Source organism: Dermacentor albipictus, chromosome 2 (assembly GCF_038994185.2).
Source record: "Dermacentor albipictus isolate Rhodes 1998 colony chromosome 2, USDA_Dalb.pri_finalv2, whole genome shotgun sequence".
Lineage (NCBI taxonomy): Eukaryota > Metazoa > Arthropoda > Arachnida > Ixodida > Ixodidae > Dermacentor > Dermacentor albipictus.
This window is the reverse complement of record NC_091822.1, coordinates 62,208,358-62,222,733: the sequence shown is the minus strand read 5'-3', so window position 1 is coordinate 62,222,733 and position 14,376 is coordinate 62,208,358. Positions and strand designations below refer to the sequence as shown.

The following is a 14,376-nucleotide window of genomic DNA, read 5'->3' as shown; positions in this document are numbered from 1 at the left end:
ACAGGGGCCGGCTAACAAAGCAGGACTGACCGCAATGTAACGACCTCGACGACATCACAACCACGAGCACATACTTAGACATAGAAGTTGTGACGAGAGCGGCGTGACGAGAGTCTGATCGCGAATGTGGAATGACGACAATAAACCGATAACGACATAGATAGACAGACAGACAGATAGATAGATAGATAGATAGATAGATAGATAGATAGATAGATAGATAGATAGATAGATAGATAGATAGATAGATAGATAGATAGATAGATAGATAGATAGATAGATAGATAGATAGATAGGCTGAAAACGACTGAAGTATGCAAAGAAAGCTAATCGCAATGATAAATAGAATAAGGTGCGCCAAACGTTGCGCTTTTCAATTGGTTTTACTGCCTTTCCACCTTATTTACCATCAACACCATCAGTAAATGGCATGAAGGCATCAAATTATCCTCAGCTTTGAAATTTGGTCTTCACTCGGGCATGAAATGCACTTCAATGTTAAACGCGATAACTCGGCGTAGAAGGTGTGACGAGGACGCTATGAGAAGAGTAAGGCCACGAAGCTTGAACTAAGACGATGGAGCGACCACGATGACATTAACCACCAGCATTTACCTAGCGGTTCAAGCAGGTAGGCAACACAGTGCACTGGGTCGACGAAAGAGGATAGATAGATAGATAGATAGATAGATAGATAGATAGATAGATAGATAGATAGATAGATAGATAGATAGATAGATAGATAGATAGATAGATAGATAGATAGATAGATAGATAGATAGATAGATAGATAGATAGATAGATAGATAGATAGATAGATAGATAGATAGATAGATAGATAGATAGATAGGCTAACACCAACAAAGTAGGCAAAGAAAGCTAATCACATTAATAAATATTACGTGCGGTAAACGATGCGATTTTGACGTGGTTTCACTCACTTCCCACCTTGCTGACCATCAACGCGGGCAGTAACTAGCATGAATGTAAAAAATAATCCTCAGCTATGAAATTTGTTCATGACTCGGGTGCGAACTCTACATCAATGTGCAACGTGCTAGCAATCGAATGTTTAATACATTGGATAAGTTGGCACGACAACAGAACGCTACGCTTTGTGTGCAGTTTGTTTTCACATGTCTCGAGAACCGCTAACGAGCGCTGCGAGAGCCGCAGTCGAGCTGCAAGAGAATTCGACAAAAACAAGGTTTTATTCACTGAACTCTGTGTGTGGCAGTTACTAGAGAAATGATACGAATTATTTGGCTCGGGAAGCAGTTCAAACCTCTCAAATATTAGCTTGTTTCAAGCTTTCCGTAAGTGTGCACCAGGTGCCTTTCAGCCAACTGCAGAATATTCACTGGTGCAGGGCAGACGGGCATAGAAAACGCACGCTAGGCAGCCGCGAATTACCAAGGAAGTCTTGATGAAACAAAAAATTTCCTTTTAAGCGCATCCAAGAAATGCAATGGGCATTGTCTTCGAAAACACGTTGATGAATCCGGCTTCGCAAACAAAAATTAAACAAAATTGCAAACAGCCCGCAAACGGGGTAGATGACGTCTATGTTTTTCGACGTCTGACACACCCAGATGGGCACATTGTTGCTAACTAAACGTAAAATTTTTAAATACAAAAGCAGTCAGAGACCTTAAGAACGGGCAATAAGAAGGAAGCGAAAGCAAACAAACGGGACCGCCATGAAACGTCCAAATGAAACGCGTCAGAATTTAAAAGTGCGTCGTACGCCAGAACAAGGCACGTAGAGGACGTGCCAGATGCTCTGCTGACGCCCTCATGCAAAATCGCCATCGCTTTGAAAAAGACGGCGAGTACATTTTAAGGCATTGCAAGGTCCCGGCAAAAGGTATATGGTCTCACACTGATAAGCATATTTTGTACGTTCACACTTGTGGCGTGGTAAATATCGTGCGCGATTTGGGTCCTTTCCACTCCGCACTTATCGGGTGAAAAATGTGCACTTCTTCTTGGGATTCATTTTTGATCCGTACGGGCATTGAAAAGCCTGTGCGAATGCCTCCGAATTCCTCACAGCCTTGTTGCAGTCCACCGTGTGTGGACCCACGGCTCCGGGAAGGCTGCACGTCATGTAGCACAGCGTCATGAAGAACACCTGATCGCCCGAGAGATTCCGGGAAATAGCCTGCGGACTGTCGCCGTCGCTTTCGCTGATGGAACGCCTGTACGCTGCGTAGGCCACTTCGAGTGCGGGAATCTCGGGAAAGACGCTGGCCCTGGAGTCGGGTCGGGTGTGATAGGTGGGGGAGTCGACGACGGGAGCCTCCTCTGCAGTCGCCAGGCAGCCGTCCCGGTCTTCGAAGGCTCGAGAAGCGGCGCTGTAAAGAAGAGTACTGTAATCTTTGATAGTTATAGCAAAACGGAGGTGCGGCGTTCATAGAGCACTAAGTAAGACAGGACATTTCAGATTGCCATTGTGTTTACTAATTAAGCATTTTCGCATCCGTCGAGCGGAAAAAGTTCTGGTAGAGAACATCCAGTTTTGAATATTGTGGACGCAGCGATGCGCTTTCAGCTAACTCTTACAATGTTAAGTTCGTATAGTGTTTGGGTGGCCTCACTCTGTGAACCTTTCCAAGCTATTTCAAAATGCAGTCGTGCGTACTTGAGAGCATATCGCGATATAAAGTTCTTCAGTCATATATCAGTTCAGAAACTAGCTCTTCCAGTTCGATTATCAATATAGGCGAACATCCGTCTATTATTACAGGCAAAAGGAACTCCTTACTCATTCTAGAAATTTCTTCGCACACTTACCTACAAAGGCCAGCTTAGTTCGAACAACCGTGTTATGGCCAACGATGGCGCATCACCATAAGCTGTAACTTGGCGAAGTAGCAAAAATAATGGGTTGATTATGTCTATCATATTAGGAAAGTAGTCTGTCTGCGTTGTTCTGGAATAACCTGCCTTGTAGAAGTGAAAATCATTACATTCGCAAAACTAGGCTAAAGAAGCTTACTGGGATAAAAAGGAGTCGCTGAAAGTGCCGTTTGGATGCCACCTCAGTCCCTGTTTTTCCATGGATGCGACGAGATTCACCGCCATGGAGAATCCGAGTCCTCCGTAGAACATAGCTTTGGTCCCGTCAGAGTAGTACAGGGGCGGAGCAATGGCACCCACAGCTACTTTGACTGCGCCACTTGCAGAATCGTATAAGAGGTACGGCAGTTCGTAGTTGACCATGTAGCTCAAGACGTCGATATTGGCACTCGCATGGTACGTATCAGCGGCAGACCGACTCGATTGGATCCAATATTCTGCAAACGGCAATTCGGCGCTCGGAAAAGCCGCGTACATGCGGTCGAGTGCCTCCTTCTCCAGGAAATGCTCTGGGGGCCACAGCTGCAGGCGTGTCGAAGTCAGCTTCGCGGAGGCAAGTTGTCGGTTCTCGGCATCCAGCCAGTCTGTGGCATTGACCAAAGTGCTGGCGGTTGCAACCAGGTGGTCGAAGTTTGCGGAGATGACGGCGCGTTCCTGTCTTGAGAAACGCCACACAGAGGTGAGAGCAACCACCAGGAGTCGGTAGGCGGTCTCGACAAAACGTTCGCAGAAGTATGGCCGGTAAAGTATGACACCTTCGTCGTACCGGTACTTGACCAGCTGCAGATCCACTGCCGGTGCCAGGAGCTGCACGCAAGACCACGCAATGAGGGACACCAGCTGGGTGTCCGTGTACGAGGCCATCACGGCCGCCATGGTCTGGAAGAAGATTTTGTCGGCTATGAGAACCTGGTCGTTGGATTCCATCTCAGGCTGAAGCTCCAACTGCTTCAATGCCCGTAGCCACTGCTTCGAGTCCAGAGGCGGAGTGTAGAGTCTAATCTTTTCGATTGGCACCAGTAGTTGTTGGACTCCAAGTGGGCGCATGGCGAATAGGAGTCTTCTAAAGACGTCCCCTTCCAACAACATGGTTGTCTCTATGAGTGTCTGGTTTATCGTCGCGTCCTTGTCATACCTTCCCTTGAGAATGTAGAAGAACGCAGCCCAGTACTTGTCGTATCCGCCGGTATTTTTGATCGTGAGATGATGCTGGTACATTAGCGGTACAAGTGGGCCTGGATCTAAAGTCAAACGCCAATTCGGTGCGGGTCCCAAGCGCAGTAGTCTCAATTGAAAGAAGAGTGAAACCTGCCACTTGAACGCGAGCGTTATCAGTACATCGAGGGCGCTGGTGTCACTTGACTCTGGCTCTTCCGGCCACGACAGTCTACACTCCTTCAGAAACTTCCAGAAGATATCCACGTTCGAGCCGTACTGTTTACTGTCGCCCATGCATGTGGCGTACATGACTAGCGGCTTGTGGCCAACCCGAATTATCTTGGCGCCTTCTCTAAGAATATTTCCGAACAGTGGGAACTAAGATTTCCGTACGTCATCCATGGCTGAGTTAGAGTGTTCAAGGTACCCCTTTGGTGGGGACCAAGCGGAACAGACGTAAGCCCCGAAGTTTTGGCAGGGATCGAGGCTGCTATTTAGCTTATCGGAAAGGCGCCAGGCGTGATCGAGGCAATCTTTGGTCTTGCAGTACGGCTTTGTCGGAGCAGTTTCCTGCTCTCGTCTGAACAGGATGACGACGGCGGCAGTCACGGTTGTCACTATGAAAATTAAGATGGCCATGAGGAGGATTTGCCGCTTTGTGATAGGTATCCCTGCTACTCTGACCACTATCCGTGAACCGCGCTGCCCCTGTAAAACGAAGCACGAAAGAAATATCTCACTCAATCCTGATACCAAAATTACATGCTGAGAAAAAGTTAGGGCGCGTATATGTTACAGGAAAGAAGGCACATGCGCTTTTCAATTTATTTTTTGCTTTCTTTACGTGAATATTCCTACACCTGCCGTTCGGGCATGAACGTAATCCGATAAATATTGATAAGGACGCAGCCCATTTGTTGTTCTCACCTTTGATTATGTAGATTTGCGTGCTTTTGCTGAGGGACCATAGCATGTGCTATATTGTAAACTACGCTGGCCAGGTTACCCAAGAAACCGGGCTTATGCGTTGAGACTACTTGGTTCTTTTAGCTCGCTATTCGGCTCCCCTGTGACAGAATTCCGTGCCGCTATGGCGAAAAGACTTGTGGAATGATCTATAGGCCAGAATTTCAGTGCTTGCATACAGCAGCGGTATCTTGCCAGCGATTTCTGGAACGAGCCAGCGAACGTAGCCATAGCGCTCAGCCTCTTGTCGTATGCTTACAGCCAGTGTTTGCTCGACTCAACTGTGGCGTCAGCAAACCAGCAGTACCTGTGCTGTTCGCGGTGACATAATGGAGACTGGCGTCGAGATTAAGGTGCAGTAGCCCCAACGCTGTGGTGTCAGCCGTTATGGTTTGGCACGACGTGCTTGATTATGCACTCCCAACTTCGAGCAATTCCAGGTAATGCGTAGCACGCTCTGTGGTGCTTTTCACACAAGCATCCTCGATCGGAGATATTTTGGAGCCACCGGATTGAGAAAAAAAAAACGACATTTTCTTAGTGTGAGCCCCGCTGCCCTCCAACTGAAAGGAGCAGTCGGTATACTAGTCCTCGCAATTATGACAGCGGCTACTGAAGTTTCACAGTGTGGAGCGAGGTCCGAATAAAATTAGGCTGTCTCGCGATTTCCATGCTCGAAATCATTTGCGGTGGTCCTTCGGTACATACGTGCCTCAAAGAAAAAACATCGACGGATCCCGTGCACTGTGGTAATCAATATAAGCAAAGCTTTGTATGCGGTTCAGTTATTTATTTATTTATTTATTTATTTATTTATTTATTTATTTATTTATTTATTTATTTATTTATCTATTTATTTAATTACCCTCAGGGCCCGACGGCATTACGTGGCATTGCTTTGATTGACAATAATTAGCGGTGACGTTGGCGGCGAGCACGTAAGTTCTTCAGTGTTTTGACCAATACCAGAGTGGGGAGTTGATGTTGCACGTCACACTGCGTGCGCCCCTGCTGTTTATCTGCGTATTCCACAGAATACACAGGGAGACGTGTTTGGTTGATACGCTGTTGCGCGTCATTGTATATAATGCATGAAAGGACTGATCATTATCAATGCTTCACATGGCACATCGCATCGTGACAGAAGTGTTAAAGGATATTATAGAGCTGCGCGCAGTTTAAATAATATAATTTCATCGATGCATTGTATACATAGGTTCGGCGTTTGCACCACGTTACGCTGCGTAGCGAAGACGCTCCTGATACGCGCGACCATACTTTCGGGCCTGGGTGTCCTCGAAGCTCTTACCTGCTTTTACCTGCAAATTTTAGAGCGCAGCTCTTTGGCGTCCGTTCCTGGGTTTCGCGTCGGCGTTGTCGTCGGCGTTGTCATCGGCCTCGTAACCAGCTCGCCGACGAATCTGCTCCGCCGCCGCGCATGCGCGCTGTCGGCTCTCCGGGCGAGGGAGGACGTTGGAAGGGAGGAGGAGAGACTGTGGAGGAGGGCTGGCTACACAAATGGCTCTTTGGCGTCCGTTCCTGGGTTTCGCGTCGTCGTCGGCGTTGTCGTCGGCCTCGTAACCAGCTCCGCCCCCCTTTCATCCCCCCAGCGCTAGCAGCGACCGACTGATACCGCTTTCGTGAGTCCGCTACCGCACTCACGAAAGACGTCGTGCACTTCCTGCAACTCGCATTAACCGTCCATCGATCCACACCGATGTTAGTAGTGGGGGACTTTAATGTTGACATAAAGACAAACAGCAATTTCCTAACACTTATGCGGGAGAACATCTCGTTCCTCTCGCTCGTAACGCGTCCCACGGCTGTGACAACCTCGCGAGGCACTTGTATAGATCTCGTCTTTGAGAATCAAGCATTGGTGTACCAAGTCGAACATCTATCAGTCTATTTCTCCGACCACAAAGCTTCCTTCATGACTGTCAAGAACTGTTAGTGGAGTCTTTGTTAAAGGAATACGTGTCAAACATAAAAAAAAATTCTGTGATAGCGCATACATGTGTTGCTCGATTTCTTTGCCTCAATCTATCGAAAAGGTGAAACAGCTTATTTGCTGCGCTCAAATTTCGCATTAGGAAGTAACGTAATCGTCGGTAATTTTTTACCTGCTCCTTCTGCATTCCTGACGAGCATGCTGTCGAGACGCTTAAGACGCCAGCTCCGAGGGCTCTCTTCAGGCTATGGACGATTGTAATGTTTACACTATCAGAGCACAGCACGCGACCTCCACAGCTGAGCACCTGCATTTCTGTCGTACAGGAAAGCAAGCACAGCACGTGCCATACGCACAAACTGTTCAACGCTGTCACAGCGGTGCCATACGGGATTAGTGCCATCTGGTAGCATTGCAAAAAACCCAGCGGAACGCACGGCAAGACCATCACAGCAACGCCCGGAAAATCGAGAGAACAGGGAAAGAAATCTTCGCTCTAAAAAAAAAAGCACGCGATGGCGAGAAAAGGCATCGGGTGATGTAGGGAGCTGTAGCAATACCGACATACTTCGTTGATTCTTAACGCCTCCGTAACCTCCGCCGCGCGTCGGCCCGCCATTGCCCTATCGTCGGGCTTTTTTTTTTTCTACACGCCGACACGATAGCGGGTAAAGGAGCGCTTAACAGCTTCGTTGTAAAATTTAATTCTTTCACGTCCCCAAAGGTTGCAGCAAAACTCCTCCGTTGGGCTTCTTTTTCGCGATTTTGCTTCCCCCATCTTATAAGTTGTCGGTAAGCTTAACCCACTAATCTAGCTGGTGGCGGTAAGTACATTTACAAGGGCTGTCACCACCCTAAAACAGAGCTTACATGTAGGCTCCCTAGGCATGCGCGGAGGCTAGTGCCATCTGGTAGCGTTGCATGAAACCCATCGGCAAGCACGGCAATACAATCACAGCAGCAGCGCCCGAAAAGTCGTGAGAAGAGGCAGAAAACAGCTTCGATTTGAAAAATACAGCCCAGGATTCGCAACTCCGCGACTCCCATGACATGTCGCACATTGCAACAACTATATCTGACAGCTTTTCGATTGCCTGAAGCCGCACACTGACAGCTGAGCCTGTGCACTACGGCGTGAACCCGGAAAAGGAACAGCTCGCTCACATATTCCGAGTCCCAGATCGAAGACTTGCTTCCTCGTCGCCTGGCCCGCTGCTCTGCAATGCGTTCTCTGGTCAACGTCTTGAGACCTCTAATGAAGGACGAGAAGGAAGGCTCGCGCTGGGACCCCGAGTCTTGCGTCGACGACTTTCCCGAGTGTCCGCTTCTCGAGGCCGCGTCGATGGGCACCGCCAGAGTGACGGTAGAGCCGGAGCGTGTCCTCGCCTTAACTGTACCAGGCGGTAGCTTTGCACTGCGGACTTCGGCCGTCAGGGTTGCCTCGGCTGCTTCGTTGTTCGATGCGGAAGATGCCGCAGCGGCTGTGATCGACCGAGCACCGGCAACAGGCTCTATTGCCTGCGCCGGCTGCGAGGTGTGGCGTTCTCCTGGAGGAGGCTGGACTTTGCCATCGGCGACTGCTCGAGCTTGTGTTGGACGCCCGTCGGTGGTTCCTGGTTCAACCGAAAAATGTGATTCAGTCGTAGAAACGATACCCCGTTTGCGCATGCCGTGTTCGGTGCTACCGGCCTGTTGTTCCCGAGGTGTGGTGATGTCGGATGGAGTGGGTTGGACGCCATCGTAAAACGACAGACTTCGCTTACTTTTAGGAGGTTCGTTTGCGGGAATTTCAGCGACTGATCCGGTGGCGGCGGTCGCGCCTCTTGCTTGAGCTGAATCGAACGGGGCGTCCGCGGTAGCTCTTTGACTGGTATCGCTCGGACGCTGGCGCGTCCCTTCAGGCTCGCCAGAGGAATTGGAGCTCCGAGAAAATTCGCGTCCACTAGAGCTTGCGGAATTTCTTCAAGGGCGACGCCGCCTCTTGCTCTTATCGGCTTGAGGCTCAGAGCTCGGAAGCATCGCTTATTTGCTTGCTGATGTCGCAAATCGCAGAGCCCAGGATGTGCAATCCAAAATGCCGTTACAACACTTCTTCTTCTGGTATAGTTCGAAACAGGCTCGTGGCTCGTGAATTCAGGCGACGCTAGCGCCGCCAGGATTCTAACTTTAACTCCACTGATAACCAGAAATGTTCACTTGCTAATATTAGATTATCATTTCAATATTATTCACGTATTGTCTAAATTTAGAAACGCAAGGCGAAGTGTGAATATTTCTAGTTGTTTGAAAACTGAAATGTGTGTTTCCATGGTGGCGCCAAGCCAACGCTTCGACGCGAAACACACCACATGCCACGGGCTTGCTCGTAGCTTGAATGACGCATGGCCTGAACAGAATTATTGTGATGATTATGTTCCGCTGTTGCGGTACATACCCGTATGTGCTTAGAATGGGGTGACGGAAAGGCGCGCAAACTGCATTATAATTAAATATTGTCAAAAGAAATGTGCAACCGAAAAGAAGCAGGAACGAGGAATATATTGCACAATTAACCCGTTAAAAAACGTCAGTGCTCCAGGTGTCGTAGTGGCAAAAAATGTCCAGGAATTCTGGACATTTCATTTCATTTCTGGAATTCTGGACATTTGTGCGTTCAATCAGTGTTTTAGTCAGGGATGGGCGGTGAAGTCACAGGTCCGGAGGAAATATTTTCGCACCCTCCCGGCAGAGGGCACATTGATTTGAAGAACCGCTAAATTTAAATCGTAGAGCGATTCATTACAGATGCCGCTGGAACAGCAATGGTAGGGGGAGTGTATGCAGTCTGTCTGCAGGCGCCGGTGTTTGAGAGGCAGCCAGGACAGATATATCTATCTATATATATTATGCGTGCGCACGTCTGAAGCGCGCATGTGTATGGTTGTGTATATGTGTGTGTATGTCGTGTGTATGTGCGCGCGCTCGAGTGCCTCGGTATCTTGTATTTCCATGTGGGCGAACCACGGTATGCGTGTGTGCATGCGTGAATGCGAGTGTGCGTGTACACGCGGATTATTGAATGTGCCCGTGCTCTTGCGTGCTTGGCGTGCATGCGTGGACGCGTGTCAATGTGTAAGTGTGCGAACGTGTGTGTTCGTGCTTCAGCATGCATCATCATCATCAGCAGCAGCCTAGTTACGCCCACTGCAGGGCAAAGGCCTCTCCCATACTTCTCCAACTACCCCGGTCATGTACTAATTGTGGCCATGTTGTCCCTGCAAACGTCTTAATGTCATCCGCCCACCTAACCTTCTGCCGCCCCCTGCTACGCTTCCCTTCCCTTGGAATCCAGTCCGTAACCCTTAGTGCCCATCGTCGGTTATCTTCCCTCCTCATTACATGTCCGGCCCATGCCCATTTCTTTTTCTTGATTTCAATTAAGATGTCGTTTGCCCGCGTTTGTTGCCTCACCCAATCTGCTCTTTTCTTATCCCTTAACGTTACACCGATCATTCTTCTTTCCATAGCTCGTTGCGTCGTCCTCAATTTCAGCAGAACCCTTTTCGTAAGCCTCCAAGTTTCTGCCCCATATGTGAGCACTGGTAACACACAGCTCTTATACACTTTGCTTTCGAGGGTCTGCCAAACGCACCCCAGCCCATTCTTATTCTTATTATTTCCGTCTCATGATCCGGATCCGCCGTCACTACCTGCCATAAGTAGATGTATTCCCTTACGACTTCCAGTGCCTCGCTGCCTATTGTAAATTGCTGTTGTCTTCCGAGACTGTTAAGCATTACTTCAGTTTTCTGCAGATTAACTTTTAGACCCACTCTTCTGCCTTGCCTCTCCAGGTCAGTGAGCATGCATTGCAATTGGTCCCCTGAGTTACTAAGCAAAGCGATATCATCAGCGAATCGCAAGTTGCTAAGGTATTCTCCATCAACTTTTTCCCCAATTCTTCCCACTCCAGGTCTCTGAACACCTCCTGCAAACATGCTGTGAATAGCATTGGAGAGATCGTATCTCCCTGTCTGACGCCTTTCTTTATTGGGATTTTGTTGCTTTCTTTGTGGAGGACTACGGTGGCCGTAGAGCCGCTGTAGATATCTTCCAGTATTTTTACATATGACTCATCTACAGCCTGATTCCGTAATACCTCCATGACTGCTGAGGTTTCGACAGAATCCAACGCTTTCTCGTAATCAATGAAAGCTATATATAAGGGTTGGTTATATTCCGCACATTTCTCTATCACCGGATTGATAGTGTGAATATATGATCTATTGTTGAGTAGCCTTTACGGAATCCTGCCTGGTCCTTTGCTTGGCAGAAGTCTAAGGTGTGCCTGATTCTATTTGCGATCACCTTAGTAAATAGTTTGTAGGCAACTGACAATAAGCTGATCGGTCTATAATTTTTCAAGTTTCAAGTCTTTGGCGTCCCCTTTCTTATGGATTAGGATTATGTTAGCGTCCTTCAAAGATTCCGGTACGCTCGAGGTCATGAGGCATTGCGTATTCAGGGTGGCCAGTTTCTCTAGAACAATCTCTCCACCATCCTTCAACAAATCTGCTGTTACCTGATCCTCCCCAGCTGCCTTCCCCCTTTGCACATCTCCCAAGGCTTTCTTTACTTCTTCCGGCGTTACCTTTGGGATTTCGAATTCCTCTAGACTATTGTCTCTTCCATTACCGTCGTGGGTGCCACTGGTACTGTATAAATCTCTATAGAACTCCTCAGCCACTTGAACTATCTCATCCATATTAGTAATGATATTGCCGGCTTTGTCTCTTAACGCATACATCTGATTCCTGCCAATTCCTAGTTTCTTCTTCACTGTTTTTAGGCTTCCTCCGTTCCTGAGAGCCTGTTCAATTCTATCCATATTATACTTCCTGATGTCCGCTGTCTTACGCTTGTTGATTAACTTAGAAAATTCTGCCAGTTCTATCCTAGCTGTAGGGTTAGAGGCTTTCATACATTGCCGTTTCTTGATCAATCTTTCGTCTCCTGTGATAGCTTACTGGTTTCCTGTCTAAAGGCGTTATCACCGACTTCTATTGCGCACTCCTTTATGATGCCCATGAGATTGTCGTTAATTGCTTCAACACTAATGTCCTCTTCCTGAGTTAAAGCCGAATACCTGTTCTGTAGCTTGATCCGGAATTCCTCTAGTTTCCCTCTTACCGCAAACTCATTGATTGGCTTCTTATGTACCAGTTTCTTCCGTTACCTCCTCAGGTCTAGGCTAATTCGAGTTCTTACCATCCTGTGGTCACTGCAGCGCACCTTGCCGAGCACGTCCACATCTTGTATGATGCTGGGATTAGCGCAGAGTATGAAGTCTATTTCGTTTCTAGTCTCCCCGTTCGGGCTCCTCCCCGTCCACTTTCGGCTATCCCGCTTGCGGAAGAAGGTATTTATTATCCTTATATTATTCTGTTCCGCAAACTCTACTAATAACTCTCGCCTGCTATTCCTAGTGCCTATGCCATATTCCCCCACTGCCTTGTCTCCAGCCTACTTCTTGCCTACCTTGGCATTAAAGTCGCCCATTAGTATAGTGTATTTAGTTTTCACTCTACCCAACGCCGATTCCACGTCTTCACAGAAGCTTTCGACTTCCTGGTCATCATGACTGGATGTAGGGGCGTAGACCTGTACAATCTTCATTTTGTACCTCTTATTAAGTTTCACAACAAGACCTGCCACCCTCTCGTTAATGCTATAGAATTCCTGTATGTTACCAGCTATATTCTTATTGATCAGGAATCCGACTCCTAGTTCTCTGCTCTCCGCTAAGCCCCGGTAGCACAGGACGTGCCCGCTTTTTAGCACTGTATATGCTTCTTTTGGCCTCCTAACTTCACTAAGTCCTATTATATCCCATTTACTGACTTCTAATTCCTCCAATAGCACTGCTAGACTCGCCTCACTAGATAACGTTCTAGCGTTAAACGTTACCAGGTTCATATTCCAATGGCGGCCTGTCCGGAGCCGCGATTCATCATCAGATCTTCGAAAAATTTCATCGGGTCTTGCTTTCTCCACTTCATTGGCCTCGCTAACACGCTGAAGTTCCGCTAAAACCCAGTCCAGCACCGGTACGTAAGATATATCTTGGTGCTTACCGTACATTTGCTAAAGTATTGTTGTTGTGGAACAATCTTTATTTCTCTGTGCTTTTTCAAAAACTGATGAGTTTAATCCATTGGAGAAGTATCCTATTTACTGCCCTGTATATATATTGACAACCACCTAGTGTCACAGGCCAGCGGTATAGTAATCGGAGTGTCTCCGTCGTTTATTTCGCGGAATAAGCTTTGGTATTCCTGCTTCCTTGTTTAGGAGTAAGGAAACCATCGGTATGCCTCACTCTCCAGAAGTTCTATATCTCGCGCCAAGGTATACGCATGTGAAACTCCAAGCTAATGAGAATGGCGGACGCCTCTCACCAAAACAAGAGAAATTTCTTAGTCGAGTGCAGACGCCACTATTCACGCCATACTGACGCTTGCATTGTCTATTCTAATGCCAACAATGTTTTTGGGATTCAAACCTTTAGTCCGCTATCTTTATAAAAGCGCTGAGGCGATGCCTTGAGCATAGCACTGTTCGACTTCATGTTTGGTAAGGAATGTCGAAACAATATCACCCTTTTACAGGGATGAACCTGCGATGACGATGCATAGGACCTTGACGACATTCATATCGGTCGACTCACCGATCAGAATGGTGTACTTTCGCTCGTCAATACCTTCCCTCAGCGCTTTCTTTGAAATACGGCTGAAATAAGTTCTTTATGAGATTAGGGAAAATACGCGGAAGGCCGGAAAAAGACCAGTCCACATGTCGAAATGTTGGCCCAAGTCCTCACCTTGTTCTCGTTTTGCTCTTTATCAAATTAGTACACGTTGTGCGGTGAGCCTTGATCTTAGACCTCGCTATCTTGAAAAATCCCCTCGCAAGGTTCTCCCAAGCGGTCGGCGGTATTTATTGCGCAATGTTCAACAACAAAAAGAGCAAGGATGACTTCGGCTTGCTGCACAGGAGTTGGCATTACACGTGGCATGACGTCAATTATAGGTCCGTTGGGTGGCACACATGCCAGGTCTTTTGTACACGTGGCGTGCTTATTGGTGCTCACTTTCTTCCCTTTGAAAGGACATAAGCGAAATTTGCAGAAAGCCTTGTAGGGGTCCTCGGATATCGCCATGAGCCACTCCTTGTACTTATCATCTTTAAGCCTACAGTCTTTGAAGCACTGTTTATAGATTTTGCTCTTGTCTGCCATGTTCTGCGTGTCTCTAGTAACGCTAAAGTGCATGGGCGTTGCGCTCTCAAATTCTTTTCACAATAAGATTAATGATAAAGAGGAATTACCAAGCACACGTAAAAAAGTTAACTGTTCGACAGAGCACTGTAACACATGCAAAGCAGTATCTGAAATCAGTGCG

The 14,376-nt window shown here is 47.6% G+C and overlaps 1 protein-coding gene across 5 annotated transcripts in view; it reads right to left on the bottom strand.

Annotated features, from left to right (window-relative positions):
• Positions 1–1,192: 1,192 nt before the first annotated feature.
• The window catches only part of LOC135908991 (membrane metallo-endopeptidase-like 1), a 45,117-nt gene continuing 31,933 nt past the window's right edge, over positions 1,193–14,376 (bottom strand). The window contains exons 1-3 of one of the 5 annotated variants that reach the window (XM_065440856.2): positions 8,102–9,337; positions 3,002–4,728; positions 1,193–2,357 (exon numbers count right to left, since the gene is read on the bottom strand). In XM_065440856.2, the coding sequence (XP_065296928.1) occupies positions 1,961–2,357; positions 3,002–4,329 (1,725 nt within the window). In that variant the 5' untranslated portion in view covers positions 4,330–4,728; positions 8,102–9,337 and the 3' untranslated portion in view covers positions 1,193–1,960. The other 4 variants (XM_065440858.1, XM_070533637.1, XM_065440857.1 and 1 more) reach the window with 4 other exon arrangements.